Below are 14,350 nucleotides of genomic sequence, written 5' to 3'. Positions count from 1 at the left end.
CTCAGGTGAGCTAAAAAACAACAATAGACATTTTCATAGGTTATCATATTAGTGAAGTTGCTGTACAAAACTTCATGAATTGATTTCGAAATACCGGTGCGTTTTAGCAATAAAAGCTGTGCTGGTTTTGATTTTTTGACGACAGATACGGTGTCACTTATTTAATCATTATGTTAATAACGATTTTTATTAATTAGACATATCCATGACGAAATATTTAAATAAATTAATTCATTTTTAAAGTAAGATAAACTTCTTAGATATTTTGCCTCACTACAAGAAAGCATTTGTTTCTATCATAATGATAAACAAACTGACATCATAATGATAACGTATTTCTTTTGATATTTAATACACCTTGATAGGACATAACTTTAAACATAAACTATTCAAACGTAATGTCATGTCCTCGATGTGGTTAACCTCCATGCTTTTTATCTTGGCCGATCTGAAAGAAATAAAATAAGTCATTACTTATTGTATAAAGATTCCATTGAAGTACGCTACAGATTTAATTCAGTAAAGTTAGCTACTATGAATTCATATCACTTGTTTTTTTTTAACTATGCTAAGATGAATTAATCCATACCGATAAACAGAAATTATAACGTTGTTATACCCTCCCTCCAAAGGAGAAGAGCTATTCTTTTTTTTTTAAACTTATGTACCTGCCTGTCCGTAACAGTTTTATGCATTTTCCTAAAATATCATCAATTGCAGATGCATAAATTTTTAATACACTCGTTGTTCAGATGAACAATATGTAAGATTATTTCTGTTTTTTCATTTCTGCAGTTAAAATGATGGGATTTATTAGAAAAACAATTCGATGTCAACTTCACTTTAAACTTCGACCCACTCGCATCAGATCGAAGGTATAACTAGTTTCATTTGCTTACTAGTATCTTGTTTAATATTTTGCGATAGTAGCAAATCAAGTTCAATTTAAATCTGGTAAATATAAGAATGTCCTACAGTCCCCTTCCCACACTCCCATTTACTCATCTAACTTTCTTTGTCTATCCTCTTCATAAACCCTAATCTCATTTTACGTATATATACGATAATGTTCCACATGCTTATGAAATATTATTCAATTATATATATATATATATATATATATATATATATATATATATATATATATATATATATATATATATAAAGGCATGCATTTTGGTTTACATACTTTTTCTTCTACTATATTCTGTTTAGAACAAAATACTGAAAGCTGTAATTAAGTACTTAATTTGTGTTTATATGTGCTTTGACAGTGATATGAGTAAAAATACATATTAAAAAAAATGACCTACAACTATTGGCTCGTTTTGCAGCGCTGTTCGCATTGTCTTTTTGTCTTGTAGTTGTTTCCATTTCCCCCAGATCCACCGTAGTTAAATGTTTCGCATTGTTTGGTTTGTTTGTTGTACCACCATCTTCGGAATGCTGCTCTACAGAGTCCTACCTCTTTTGGTTCGTAACACGTGTTGGGTTTTCCTGAAACAAAGATTATGCAGAAAACATATGAACAAAGGATTCATTTTTATTAAATATATGGATATGAAATTGATAAGTTATAATGTCAAGAACAATTCTTAAACTTAAATTCTAAAAACATTTTGGTTTCAATATTAATTGCTAATTTAAGTCAAAATGATGTTGATTTGTCTTTATTTGTTTGTGGTAAGAACAAGAATTCATTTTTATTCCTTCAAGATAAAAATCAAAAAAGAAACCTATATAATCTAGGATCATTAATACTATAACAGAAAACAAGGAATCTATAGTTTTTATTATGTGTGTTTTGTAGGTCGTACGTTATGTCATTTTTCTCTTATAAAATGTATTTATATGCTTTAAATTCGTATCTGGTGATACAGAACTCGATTTGACATTCGAAGGATTTGATAAAGTTTCGGTTTAAAAGTATAAATTTAAAGTCTTACTGAAATCAAACATGAACATGTATGTCATCATTAGTTTTTATTTAATTTTACATATGTTATACAGATTTTCAGTATTCATTTTTTGTTGCAACATAGTCAATGGTTTAAGCATATTTTTAATCTTATCATACCGAAAATAAACTGAAATGAATATGTAACACATTTGTACCATGTAAGGATTGTATTTAACCATTACATGTAATAGGTGTAAAAATAAGTCCCCAATATTTTTATGGCATGACAAAAAATGAAAAAAGGGCCCAAAGAAATCAAAAATACTTGATTTAATAATAACATTTACCTGGTTTTCTTGGTTTTAGGGCTGATTTGTAGTTCTATAGTTATATCTTATGCCTGGTTTATGGACTGTTGTGTAGTTATTTAGTGATAGCATTTACCTGGTCTATGGACTGTAGTGTAGTTGAGTTAGTGATAACTTTTACATGCTTTATGGGCTGTAGTGTAGTTATTTAGTGATAACATTTACCTGGTCTATGGGCTGTAGTGTAGCTATTTAGTGATAAAATTTACCTGGTCTGCCTGGTTTAAGGACTGGGTTCACACACCTCCGTCGACACCCACACCCCTGGTCACAGCACTTTTGTCCTAAAATGCATTTTTGTGAGTTTGTAAACTTACCCTACTCTTAATTAAGACTTCTTTATGGTCGTGATCATTTGTAGAATAATTGAATGTGCCTTAAAAGAAGAGCTTCATATATAGATATAAAAGTTTTCAAATTTTAAAGCTAAAACATCGGAATGTTTCTTTATATAATAAACGGTTATAGATTGAAAAACAGTTTCTAAACATTTAATTAGAAATGATGGTTAAAATGTTGACTACCCAGCCTCTCTAATAAAGAAAAAGATGATGCATGCATGTTTAAAGCAAATTATCTATACGAACGGTGATATACAGTGAGGAAATGTAAATCACCAATTGTTTCTACGTCAAACGTATCAATTTTCTGATGTCAACAGTTGTAACGTTCAGAAATAAAGTGTTGGAAGTTTACTTTAAAATTGTCGACCAACAGCTGATTATTAATTATCTTTTTTTTTTAAATAAGATTTAATTTATGAGAAGTGATAAAGATTAGAAATATTTTGTTTATCTTTTCCTACAACGTAATATATAAACGTCTAAACAGAACTTACCGCCTGGACAGTCCCTGTCGATGTTACAGCGGTTTAACTCAGGTCTACAATCGCACGTAGTGATTATTTTAGACGCCGGACACACAAATGGCATTGGTGGTCCTGGAGGAGGAGGTGGTCGAACAGCGCAGGCCTGAAAAAAATAGTCAATCTTTGTTTACTCGAATTAGATAGGACTGTTTAAAAACTTCGAGATATCCTAGTATTTGAGATATCGAGAGTAAAAAACTGGCTTCGATAGTTATGCCCCGCTTCGAAGAAAGGAGGGCCTTTTGCTTTGCTTTGCTGCTGTCCGTCTGACTGTATTTAAATAAAATTTAGGATGCATATTTATCATAATATCTAGGTCAAGTTCGATTTTGGGTACGACTGAGCAATTTTCAACAGAGTTATGACCCTTGGACTCAGTAAAATTCCACTTATTTGCAGTTTCCGTTCATTTTGTTTGCAGAGGTTGTTCGACTTGAAATGAAATTTGGTATACAGATTTATTATGATAACATCTAGGTTTTTGGGGACGCTCAAGTATTTTTCGACAGAGTTATATGCCCACTTGGACTTAGTTAAATTCCACTCATTGGCAGTTTCCGTTTATTTTCGAGATTGCACGTATTGAAAATGAAATTTGGTACACAGATTAATCATATTATTATCTAGATCAATTTCGATTTAGAATACTTTCGAACAACTTTTGACAAAGTTAGGCCTTTTTGACCCAGAAAACTTCCAATTATTTGCAGTTTTCGTTCATTTTATTTGTGGTTGTTTCCAAGGGGGGGGGGCATAAGTGTTTCACAAATATCTCTTGTTACAATTATATTCTAGCTTGATAATATTTTTTTAAACATTTTTTGAACGTATTCCAAGTTTTCACTTAAAATCATTGCATTAAATATAATAAACTGTTTAAAGTCATAATGTAGTTAAACGTTAAACAGAATGAAAATATCAAAAGTTGCAAACCAGAAAAACCGATATCTAATCATGGTTTTAAAGTCAATTCAGTCTATTTTAAAATATAAAAACATAATTTATATTTATTATCGAATTTAAAAAGTCAGTTACTTACGCTGACGATAAAACACAAAACTAATAGTTTTACTCCCATTTTTCAGCTCTTTTCCAACTGTTGTGGAAGTATGGTAAATATCCGCTTATATGAAGGGATTCTACAAATTTCCCTCCACAAAACCTGTTACATATAAAATTTATTAAGTTGACATTTGGTAACAACCCTATTAATTTCAAATAAAACATTCCTAGAAGCATCAGATTTAGAAGTAGATCAAGGATATATTATAATCTATGGTATCAATATCACGCATGACTTTTGACACACGTGTCCATTAGGGTCATTGCAATATTTACAAACCGTGTTATAAAATTGGGCTTAGCATTTTACAGTTGGACCTCTTTATTAAAAATAGGATTTACTGTACCATAAACCAGAGGCGTTGTTTAAGGATGTCTTACATCAACGCCCCTGGTTATGAGATTTGGTAATTCCCCTTCTATGTGGCTGTCATTTGTTTAGATCTTTTAAACTAAGGTAAATAAAGGTGTTTTATACGCTACTACCAACGATCTGGAAGTGAAGGTCTTGTTTCATAAAATTATTTAATTTTACTAATGTCACATATATTTAAGAAATAAAGTACGAGTTTTCGTGAATGTTGCAGAATAACCTCCGAGGTCGAGAAATGTTGTTTTGAAATATAAAAGCCGAGGCGTTAGCCGAGGCTTTTATATTTCAAACAACATTTCGAGACCGAGGAGGTTATCCTGCAACATTCACGATAACAAGAACTTTATTTCTATTCTACTAACAGCCCAGTATTTCTACAGATCGTTTCTGCTATAGAGAGACGATCTAGGTCATTTTGACGGCTGTTCCGTGTAACCCCAATGGTTTTGTTGGTAATGTTTACATGTGTATCGATCAAAGGAATCACATGCAGACGACAGAAATTTCTTTGGTTTTTTAATATTCTTATCTTATTTATAAAATATCTTTGAATCATGTTCCTAATATTATAAAGGCAATTTAATACGATTATTACTACTACACGATATATATTTTATGTAAAAACATGCAGTGAAAAAATGCTAGGGAGGTGCTAGGAACAGCCGCATTGATCTCTTAAAAATAAACATTTGAGGCAATACACATCGTTTTGACTGGAACTAACACGTGAACCTGACATGGTTTTAAAACTTTTTACGGTTTGAAGTTGTACTTTCATAGTCAGTGCGAGACAAATAGGTATTTCTGATCTGATAATTTACTGATGACGTTCGTGGTATATTGGAGAATAATGTCCGCGGCATCTCTTTGATCTCGGCAATAACTGTAGTAGAATATACAATATCGTTTACTGATAAAGATAATACACATGTATATATATATTACTTGTCCCAAAGAATACAACTGCACTCCAACATGCAAAGAAAATGTACCTGTTCGTCATTTATCACCTTTAAAACGAAAGCATTTTTCAGATTTATTTTGGAGGTTTTGCCTTTGACCTGCTTATAAATCGGGCTACTTTTTTGTAAGAATATCGGCCTACAGATTTATACTAAATTTACGATATTTTTTCCCATCAATAAACTTGAAAAAAAAAAATTCACTACGATAAATAATTTTGATTCTTTTAATACAAATGAATCCATTATACTACATTTTACTAAGGTTTTTCTTTTTCTTTCATCATCCTTTTAGTACAAGCGGTATAAGAATTATGTCAATAATACTATCATATGTTACCATTGATATCTACTGTTTTCTTTATTTTTTTCTTATTCGGGACGGATATTTCACTATTAGTCTAAGTAAAATTCCTAAATTTTTCTACTTTCACATTTAAGCTGGAGTTATTTTTCCTGACCTAATTTTTTTTTTTCCAATCTCGATCAATATAAATATTCTACTGACTGAAGAATGACGAAAATTTTAATACATCAACTCATGTTTATTCAAAACACAAATACATGTTACAGCAAATGCTATTTAGTTTAAACGTTATTTCATTTGAATTGTACATCAGTATAAACAATAAATAATACAAACAGGATTCGGAAACAAGTTGTTACAACTTATATTATTCCGTTTCCTTAAGTTGACTTTCAACTATTGAAAACAATAATTGCCCTTGCTGAATGGCAAGTATATTAGGAACAACAAATGAAAAAAAAATGAAATAGATGGAAAAATTAAACCAAAAAAAAATGAAAAGGGAAAAATATGATAGAAAATATACACAGAGAGATATCATAACTTGAATTAACATTAAAAGTGACCGAGTAAGAAACAGTCGTACGATGCAAAAATAACAAAATCGACAATACGGTAGCAAGTGGAATTAAGTTACAAATCGTTTAGTAGCAGAAATAAATTGATGTACATGTTTGAAAATGTTTGTATTATAGGAATAGTTTCTATCTGGGTCTCCAAACAACAGAATGTTTAAAGTGACCGGTCTTAATGGGTCAATGAATTTTTTCCTTGCATCAGTGTATAGAGGACATTCTAATAAAAAGTGTATTGTTGTTTCAATTTTTCCACAGGCACAATTAGGATTATCTATTATATGTTTTTCAGATAAATGCGAATTAAGTATACTACAATTGAGTCTTAAGTCGTGTGTGTAAGATCTGTTCTGTGCGCTTACCAAATAGAAAGTGTCTTGGGGTTTTACAACAGTTTGAGTTAAGCACACGTTTCAAATTGGATACTGAAGGATTTACTTGGACACTTATCGGAAGATCGTTCCAAAGCATTGTAGTGGACGGTAGAAAAGATTGTGAATAGTGGTTTGTATTAGACTTTGGTTGATTAAGGCAGTGCGATCTTCTTGTGGGATAATGATGTGTTTCACTGATTCTTAATGCTATTTAATATGCGTTATCAATATGAAACAAACAATTCTGCATTTGTTTGAAAGAGTTTAATTTAAATTATACATTTAAAATTGTCACTGGTTAAATCACTCTCGAATATCCTGTGGGGTAAATCCTTGGAATTCTCCAACGGCGTTGCTCTAGAAGAGAAGCTTTATATGCAATTCGGATAACAGGATGTCTTCATAGAATTCGTCATCACTATCACTATTGACAACTTCCTCCGGCACCATGGCTTGGAATTCACTATCGGCAGATTAAGAAGGTCCTGACACCAAATCATTGTAAAAAGCGTCCTCCTCGGATCCGCCGATGTTGTTGCTGATTCCGCACTTTTTGAACGAACTGCATGTAATATCTGTGGCACTGAGTCCCAGTCTTTTCTTGTCCATCCGACGATTACAATGTAGCTGGGCCTTCTCAGATTTTCTCCCGCCGTAATTCCTTCTCTCCGTTGATCATCCATTCGGCTCATAGCTCGCGCATCGTTGTCTTTAATGGCATATTCAGGGACACGCCCAGTAGCTGTAAAACTAAAGTGAGTGCAACTTTCGGAAATCACCTTCGTCTATTACAGAGTTCTTTTTTACTTTATACCCTAGATGTCCTCGAAACATGTCCCACACAAGTTAACTCTTTCTGTAATCAGGGCGGCGGGACGGGTCGACCACACTTTCTCGAGCCACACGTTACACAAATCTCCGTTCCCTTTTATTCACATGTAATAACACTCCGGCTTGAAGGTTCTTTGTGGGCATAGTTTTCCTTTTAAACACATCCATTGGCTTTAATTTAGTACCAAAGGCCATGCAAATTCACAAAATTTCTCTGCCCCCGTTTTTTTTACTGACTTTTTACCTTCAAAATGAACTGTCTTGTTCGGTGTTTAACAGGTGTTTCTGAAGAGCCTAAAGCGAGGAGTTCCGTGGTTTTGTTTCGCTAACCTCTGAGCAGCTTCTCGTTGACTCCATATTCTCTTTATGCAGCAGCATCGCTATGTTGTTCCATATACGACCCAACTTCATGAAATGTCAATTTCAAAACTTCTGCAAATGTGATATGCTCTGTCCAATTCTGTGAGTGTTATCTCGAAACATGGAGCCAACGTGCAATATTGGTGCAATATACTTTATTTCTCCTTCGGGCTTCCACGTCTGTGTTGGACATCTTCACACTTGTAGTAGACTAATTAACACAATTATAAGTTAAAATACCCATAAAACCACTGTAGAAAAAAAGTATCCAATTATTATATATAGTCCCTTGATTAGAAAGAAAATGCAATATTGAAACATGCAGTGGCTATGTACGGATTATCGATTTAAGAAAATATCGTTTCTAACCAGCAAGGGTGTAAACACAAGAAGGGAAAAAGATTAAAGAGAAACAGTTGTATTAACAAATTCAGGTAAAATACCATGTTTTTCATCTGAACAGGTGAAAAATACACATAGCTGCATCGCTAAATTACTCGATGAAAGTATATAATGCATTAAGAGATTAACACATATCAAATATTGCAAGGGATAAACATATACAGACTAAAATGGTATGTGTTCAAATAGTGTGTTAACTGTATTTAAAAAATGCATTATAAAAACATCTGCATCCCTTATGCACTCTTAACTATTTATCACTTCAGAAGCACATTGATCCTTTATCAAGAAAAGCCACTAAATTATCTACACAATATTTTTGACATTTTTTTTTCTAAAATCGCACAATTCATTTGCTGTACAGAACTGCATAAATTGATTTCAATATACCGATGCCTCTTAGCAATGAAAGCTGTGCTGGTTTTGACTTGAATGACAAATACTATGTCATTTTTTTTTTATTTATCAGTTATTTTGATTATAACAATTAAATTGTTGATGTCAATAACGAATTACCTAAATTAAATATTAATAAAATAAAATATTTAAATATTGCGGTCCATCCATTTTGTTTAAAATTGAACATGGGAAAATAATACGATAATTTGTTTAATATGTTGATAGAATTTTTTATGACTTTTGTAAGCATCATGATTTATATATTATCAATGTCAAACAATAAACTCTTTACAAAATTATTTCTCATTATTTTTATTATAATATTATTAATTATTATGTATAATATAATATTATTATTATAAACTTGTTAACAGATATTGTCATATTTTAGATTACAAAACCGATTCCCAGAAGTGGGAGTATAGAAAATATAAAAGAAAGTGCAGGAATATGAGTTTGCAGATGACCGATAACAGTTTTTCATTTCTCATTATGTCATTTGCTGATTGCCGTTAGGTTTGTAAACAATTGTGTTAAATATACTTTTAAATGTCGTTCTCAAATATAAATTTGATTAAACTGTGGAAAGAAAGAGATAACTCCTGCAGGAAGTTGCGGTTTTTCATTTATTAAAATGCTTTTACATTTGAAATGGTGTTTTGAAATAAATATGAAAACACTCTCACCATGTGGCCACATTGGCCCGCTCTAGGCCCATAGCCCATGAATTTCACAAATTCGGTAAACTATTAGGACTTCATGGACATCAATACCATGCTTTATATAGCAGAAGAGAAGAATTTTTAAAGATTTGATATATTTTTACTAAATGGTCGAATTGATCCCACCATAGGTCCACGAGTGTCAAAATTTAGATGAAGATGATCAAGATCAGACCGAACACGTCAACCAGGAGATCACACTGATGACTATACCAATAGTGTCAGGCATTCACTAAATTTTTAGCTTTACCTATAGTAACAGGCATTCACTAAACTCATAGTTCTACCCATAGTTCTAGGCATTAACAAACCCATAGCTATACCCATAGTGTCAGGCATTCACTAGACTTACAGCTATACCCACAGTACCGGATTCACTAAACTCATAGCTTTACCCATGTTGCATGGCATTCACTAAACTCATAGCTTTACTCATAGTGCCAGGCATTCACTTAACTCATAGTTTTACCCATAGTACCAGACATTCACTAAACTCATAGCTATACCAATATTGCCTGACATTCACTAAACTCATTGCTATACCCATAGTGCCAGGCATTCACTTAACTCACAGCTATACCGTTAGTGTCAGGCATTCATTAAACTCATAGCTATACCCATAGTTACAGGTATTCACTAAACTCATTGATATACCCATAGTGGCACGCTTTCACTAAACTCATAGCTTTACCCATAGTGCCAGGCATTCACTAAACTCATACCTGTTCCCATAGTGTCAGGTATTCACTTAACTCATAGCTTTACCCATAGTACCAAGCATTCACTAAACTCATAGCTATACCCATAGTGCCAGGCATTCACTAAACTCATAGCTTTACTCATAGTGTCAGGCATTCACTAAACGTACAGCTATACCGATAGTGTCAGGCATTCAGTGTCAGGAATTCACTAAACTCATAGCTATACCAATAGTACCAGGCATCCACTAAACTCATAGCTATACCCATAGTGTCAGGCATTCACAAAACTCATAGCTTTATCTATAGAACCAGGCATCCACTATACTCATAGCTATACCCATAGTACCAGGCATGGGTGTTGCTAAAACGCGGAACGGAAAACGGAAAGAAAATACAAACACATTACTATCATGATTACATATATCAAAGATCATTTGTGTGCGTTTTTGGCTTTTAAATCAAGAAATTTATTCTGAATTGACTATTCATATATTTATATGTTTTATATACACTATAGTAAGCGAGCATTTAAGTTAGTGTAACAGTATATGAGTTTCATTGTTGGCTAGGTACAAAATAGCGGTTATTCGATATTCCGACAGTAGTGCATTGGGGCACCATCAAATATCATGATTATTTTTTGAGAAATTAAATACGTCCCATCTAATGAGAACACAATCAGTACGATAACCACTAGGTTTAATATCTGTTATTTCAGTGTACTTTTAATAAATGTCTATCCGCACCAGCTGTGGCAACTCATTATCGTCATTTCACGGTTTTTCTACGACCCATTTGTTTATGAATGAAAAACGGCCCATTAATATTTACTATTGAAAAAAAGGCTACAAACAGCTTGGCTATAACTCGACCCTTTAGTATAATAAAATGTGACTTACATAATGAAAACAATTTCTTACAATTTAAAATGAACCGTTTATAAATTTAAAAAGCAAAAGGTAGGACACGACGCTTTTCTAAATTGATCCTCAATAAACGGGGGCACTTTCAAGTTTGTCTGGTGACGGCAACCAATCGTTGCACTTTATAATTTTCCGATCTGTTTTTAGTCTGTTATATTTGCCCCGCGAGTTCGCGCAGAATTCAGTCAGGCACTGATCATGATTATAATTTTAACGCCATTTCTATGGAAAACGGGACATGTATGTAACGTATTTTTACTAAAACAATTACATAAACATAACTCATTAATTACATTTTGAGATTTATTCAATTGTAAAACACATAAAATCCCAATAGTTATACGTATACACTCCACTCCGTTTTTACTATAAATATATCAGATATTAATTACTGATATATAAGCCAGAGATAACTGAAAATTAATAACTGTAATAAATTTCCGAAAATGGGTATGTTTGTACATCGAGTGAGGGAAGGAAACATTAACTTTGAAGAGAAACATCTTGGGAGATTTTAGTACTTCACATTAAAACATTTCAAATAATTCTTGTGAACGTTTGTTAGCTGCTGACCGACATCAGGAGGGCAAATGATGAGAGCATCCTCGTCAAATTCGGTTTTTTCATTGTGAGGCATGCCTTCCGTAAATGATAATGGACATTCTGAGGCGTGAGCGTGAGTTTTGATATCCCGTGCAAGGAATAGGCGCGATATTCCTTTCTGCATATAACCACATCGTAAGGGGGCGCAGGAACGTGTGGCGGGATTCTGATTGCCTTTGAACAACCATAACATACCCGTATCTTTGTTCAATTTAATGATTTCAGAAAGTAATTTGAGTCAATATCATCGGCTGCAGTTACATTACTTTCTGTCGGGTTGTAGCGCGATCTACGTTTCGTGGGAATAGAATCATCGTATTCAAAACGAGAAGTAGATTTTCTTTTTGACGATCTATCTTTATGGCCTGGTTTCTTTTGAGGTTTTTGTGGCATTTTGTCTCTGCATATCGCTGAAATGCTGAGACCCCTGCATTTTTCATACCAACAAAGATAATTTTCAAGAACTCCCCTTTTTTCTGCTACTGCCAAAGCACGAGAACACATTTGTTTGGCCTTATATCCATCACATGGGTATTCGATTTTTCCGCTTTTGAAAATTTCAACATAATAAGGCATTTTTTTTTATTTACTGACAACAAGCATGGCTGTGTTTTCTCCAGGGGCATGAACAATATTATTGTCCTTACCCAAAATATCAGCAGCTTTCTCCCAAACATGTTTATAAACGATTTCTGACAATCCAGTTTCTTCAAAGTTGATACTTAGGCTTTGGCATTTGTTTGTACTGGAAGACCCGGAAGTGGAAGCACCCTCGTTGTCAAAACGTTGACGAGACGGCTTCAAAGGGGCCTTAAGAAAGTTTTTTAGATGGCTTTGTCTTGTACTGTTTGAGAGCTTAAACCAATCCGTTTGACATATTTCAAATTGCTTATAGTCAGGTCGCAGTTCGTAAGGTCCGACTCCAATGAGGGATTTTTCAACATCTTTATTCTGGCTGTCAACTAAAGAGAACAGTTTGGAACAAAATTCTCCTAACTGAGATTCTTTGTAGTCAACTTTTTCTTTCAGCTTCTTGTTAATAGATTCATTTGCATTTGTGGTGTACTCAGCAAATCCAAGACCTGCAGATATTCTAAACGGTAACAGAAGATGCTTGTTAAAGGTATCTGCTTTTTCCTTAGGGAACCATTTGTGGAAAAGTGGATCGTTTGTTTTGCGGTCTCGATTTCCCTTTCATTCCAGATTATTTCATAATTTTTCAACTCTGTATCGAACTCAGAATCTGATGTTGCATCCACCAATTCATATTCTACCTCGGAATTGCGTTTAACACCAAATATGTCCCTCAGGTATTCGCCTGCAGCGGTTTCAGAAACACCTAGCCCTTGGAGTTTTCTTGAAATGTTGTTTCGCATATGCCTAAAACATTGAATTTTTAAGCTACGGGGGAAGTTTTTAACACCGTTAAAAATGGCCTTTTCATCGTCAGTTCCTATGAAAAGAATTTCTTTTAGAGATGGTCTGAGAGAAGTGCATGTGCTTGCCAAATAGGAATAGTACATTGGGAGCTTCTGTTGGTGAATGAGCACCGGGCCAATCATCGTAGGGGAGTTTCCGGTTTGCCGATGTCGAAGTTGCAAGTGTTTGTACGTTCCAACTGTTACCAGAAACTGGCCTAAATTAAAAGTAGGGTCAATACCTAATATAGGTGCTTCTAAAGGGTTAGTTAGGATTTTTTGCATTTCCGATAGTTGTCTGTCAGTAACACAGACGCACATGGGTTCAGGCGCAGCTTGAATTGATCTGATAAAGGGGTTGGTCAGAGATTATTCAGATTTGCATTGTTGTATTATCGAAAACAAATCGTCTTTTTCTTTGGACCCTATTTCTTGCTTGGGCTTCGATTGTTTCATGTTGTGAATGTGCTTTACGTTTCTGGGGATGGAACACATGCTCCCTGCTTCCATGCCGCCAACAAATTCGAACGCATCCTCAAAAGCATCTTTTGGTTTCAACTTCTCCTTCACCTTTTCAAGGGGAGTTTCCGGTTTGCCGATGTCGAAGTTGCAAGTGTTTGTACGTTCCAACCTTTACCAGAAACTGGCCTAAATTAAAAGTAGGGTCAATACCTAATATGGGTGCTTCTGAAGGGTTAGTTAGGATTTTTTGCATTTCCGATAGTTGTCTGTCAGTTACACAGACGCACATGGGTTCAGGCGCAGCTTGAATTGATCTGATAAAGGGGCTGGTCAGAGATTGTTCAGATTTGCATTGTTGTATTATCGAAAACAAATCGTCTTTTTCTTTGGACCCTGTTTCTTGCTTGGGCTACGATTGTTTCATGTTGTGAATCTGCTTTACGTTTCTGGGGATGGAACACATGCTCTCTGCTTCCATGCCGCCAACAAATTCGAACGCATCCTCAAAAGCATCTTTTGGTTTCAACTTCTCCTTCACCTTTTCAAGCGTTGACTTTGTTGTCCTAACATACATGCCCCCTGATTTGCTATTTCCATGCGGTCTTGGCTTTGGTGGAGGAACATTACCGTGGAAAACGGTGCATACACAAGTACTATGAGGTTGACATTAAAAAGATGCTCGAGTTTCTGATAGACAACATCTTTGTAGCCTTTGGAAATCAATTCTTCCAAAAACCAAT

General features: G+C 34.0%; 1 protein-coding gene across 1 annotated transcript; it reads right to left on the bottom strand.

Moving 5' to 3' along the window:
• Positions 1-333: 333 nt before the first annotated feature.
• LOC136269497 (eppin-like) lies at positions 334-4,423 on the bottom strand. Its single transcript, XM_066081754.1, has 5 exons — positions 4,176-4,423; positions 3,107-3,239; positions 2,478-2,552; positions 1,314-1,497; positions 334-448 (listed from the first exon to the last, which is right to left on the bottom strand). The coding sequence occupies exons 1-4, from the start codon at positions 4,212-4,214 to the stop codon at positions 1,316-1,318; spliced, it is 429 nt and encodes a 142-aa protein (XP_065937826.1). The 5' UTR covers positions 4,215-4,423; the 3' UTR covers positions 334-448; positions 1,314-1,315.
• Between the last annotated feature and the right edge of the window lie 9,927 nt (positions 4,424-14,350).

The sequence above is a fragment of the Magallana gigas genome, chromosome 1 (genome assembly GCF_963853765.1).
Source record: "Magallana gigas chromosome 1, xbMagGiga1.1, whole genome shotgun sequence".
NCBI lineage: Eukaryota > Metazoa > Mollusca > Bivalvia > Ostreida > Ostreidae > Magallana > Magallana gigas.
The sequence above is the reverse complement of the archived record's forward strand: the minus strand, read 5'-3'. Positions and strand labels throughout refer to the sequence as shown.

Excerpts from the sequence above, each read along its gene's own strand:
- LOC136269497 (XM_066081754.1), bottom strand. The coding sequence starts at position 4,214 with ATGGGAGTAAAACTATTAGTTTTGTGTTTTATCGTCAGC. Across the intron at positions 2,553-3,106 it reads CGACAGGGACTGTCCAGGCG|GACAAAAGTGCTGTGACCAG; the intron begins GTAAGTTCTGTT and ends AATGCATTTTAG. Across the intron at positions 1,498-2,477 it reads CCTTAAACCAGGCAGACCAG|GAAAACCCAACACGTGTTAC; the intron begins GTAAATTTTATC and ends TCTTTGTTTCAG.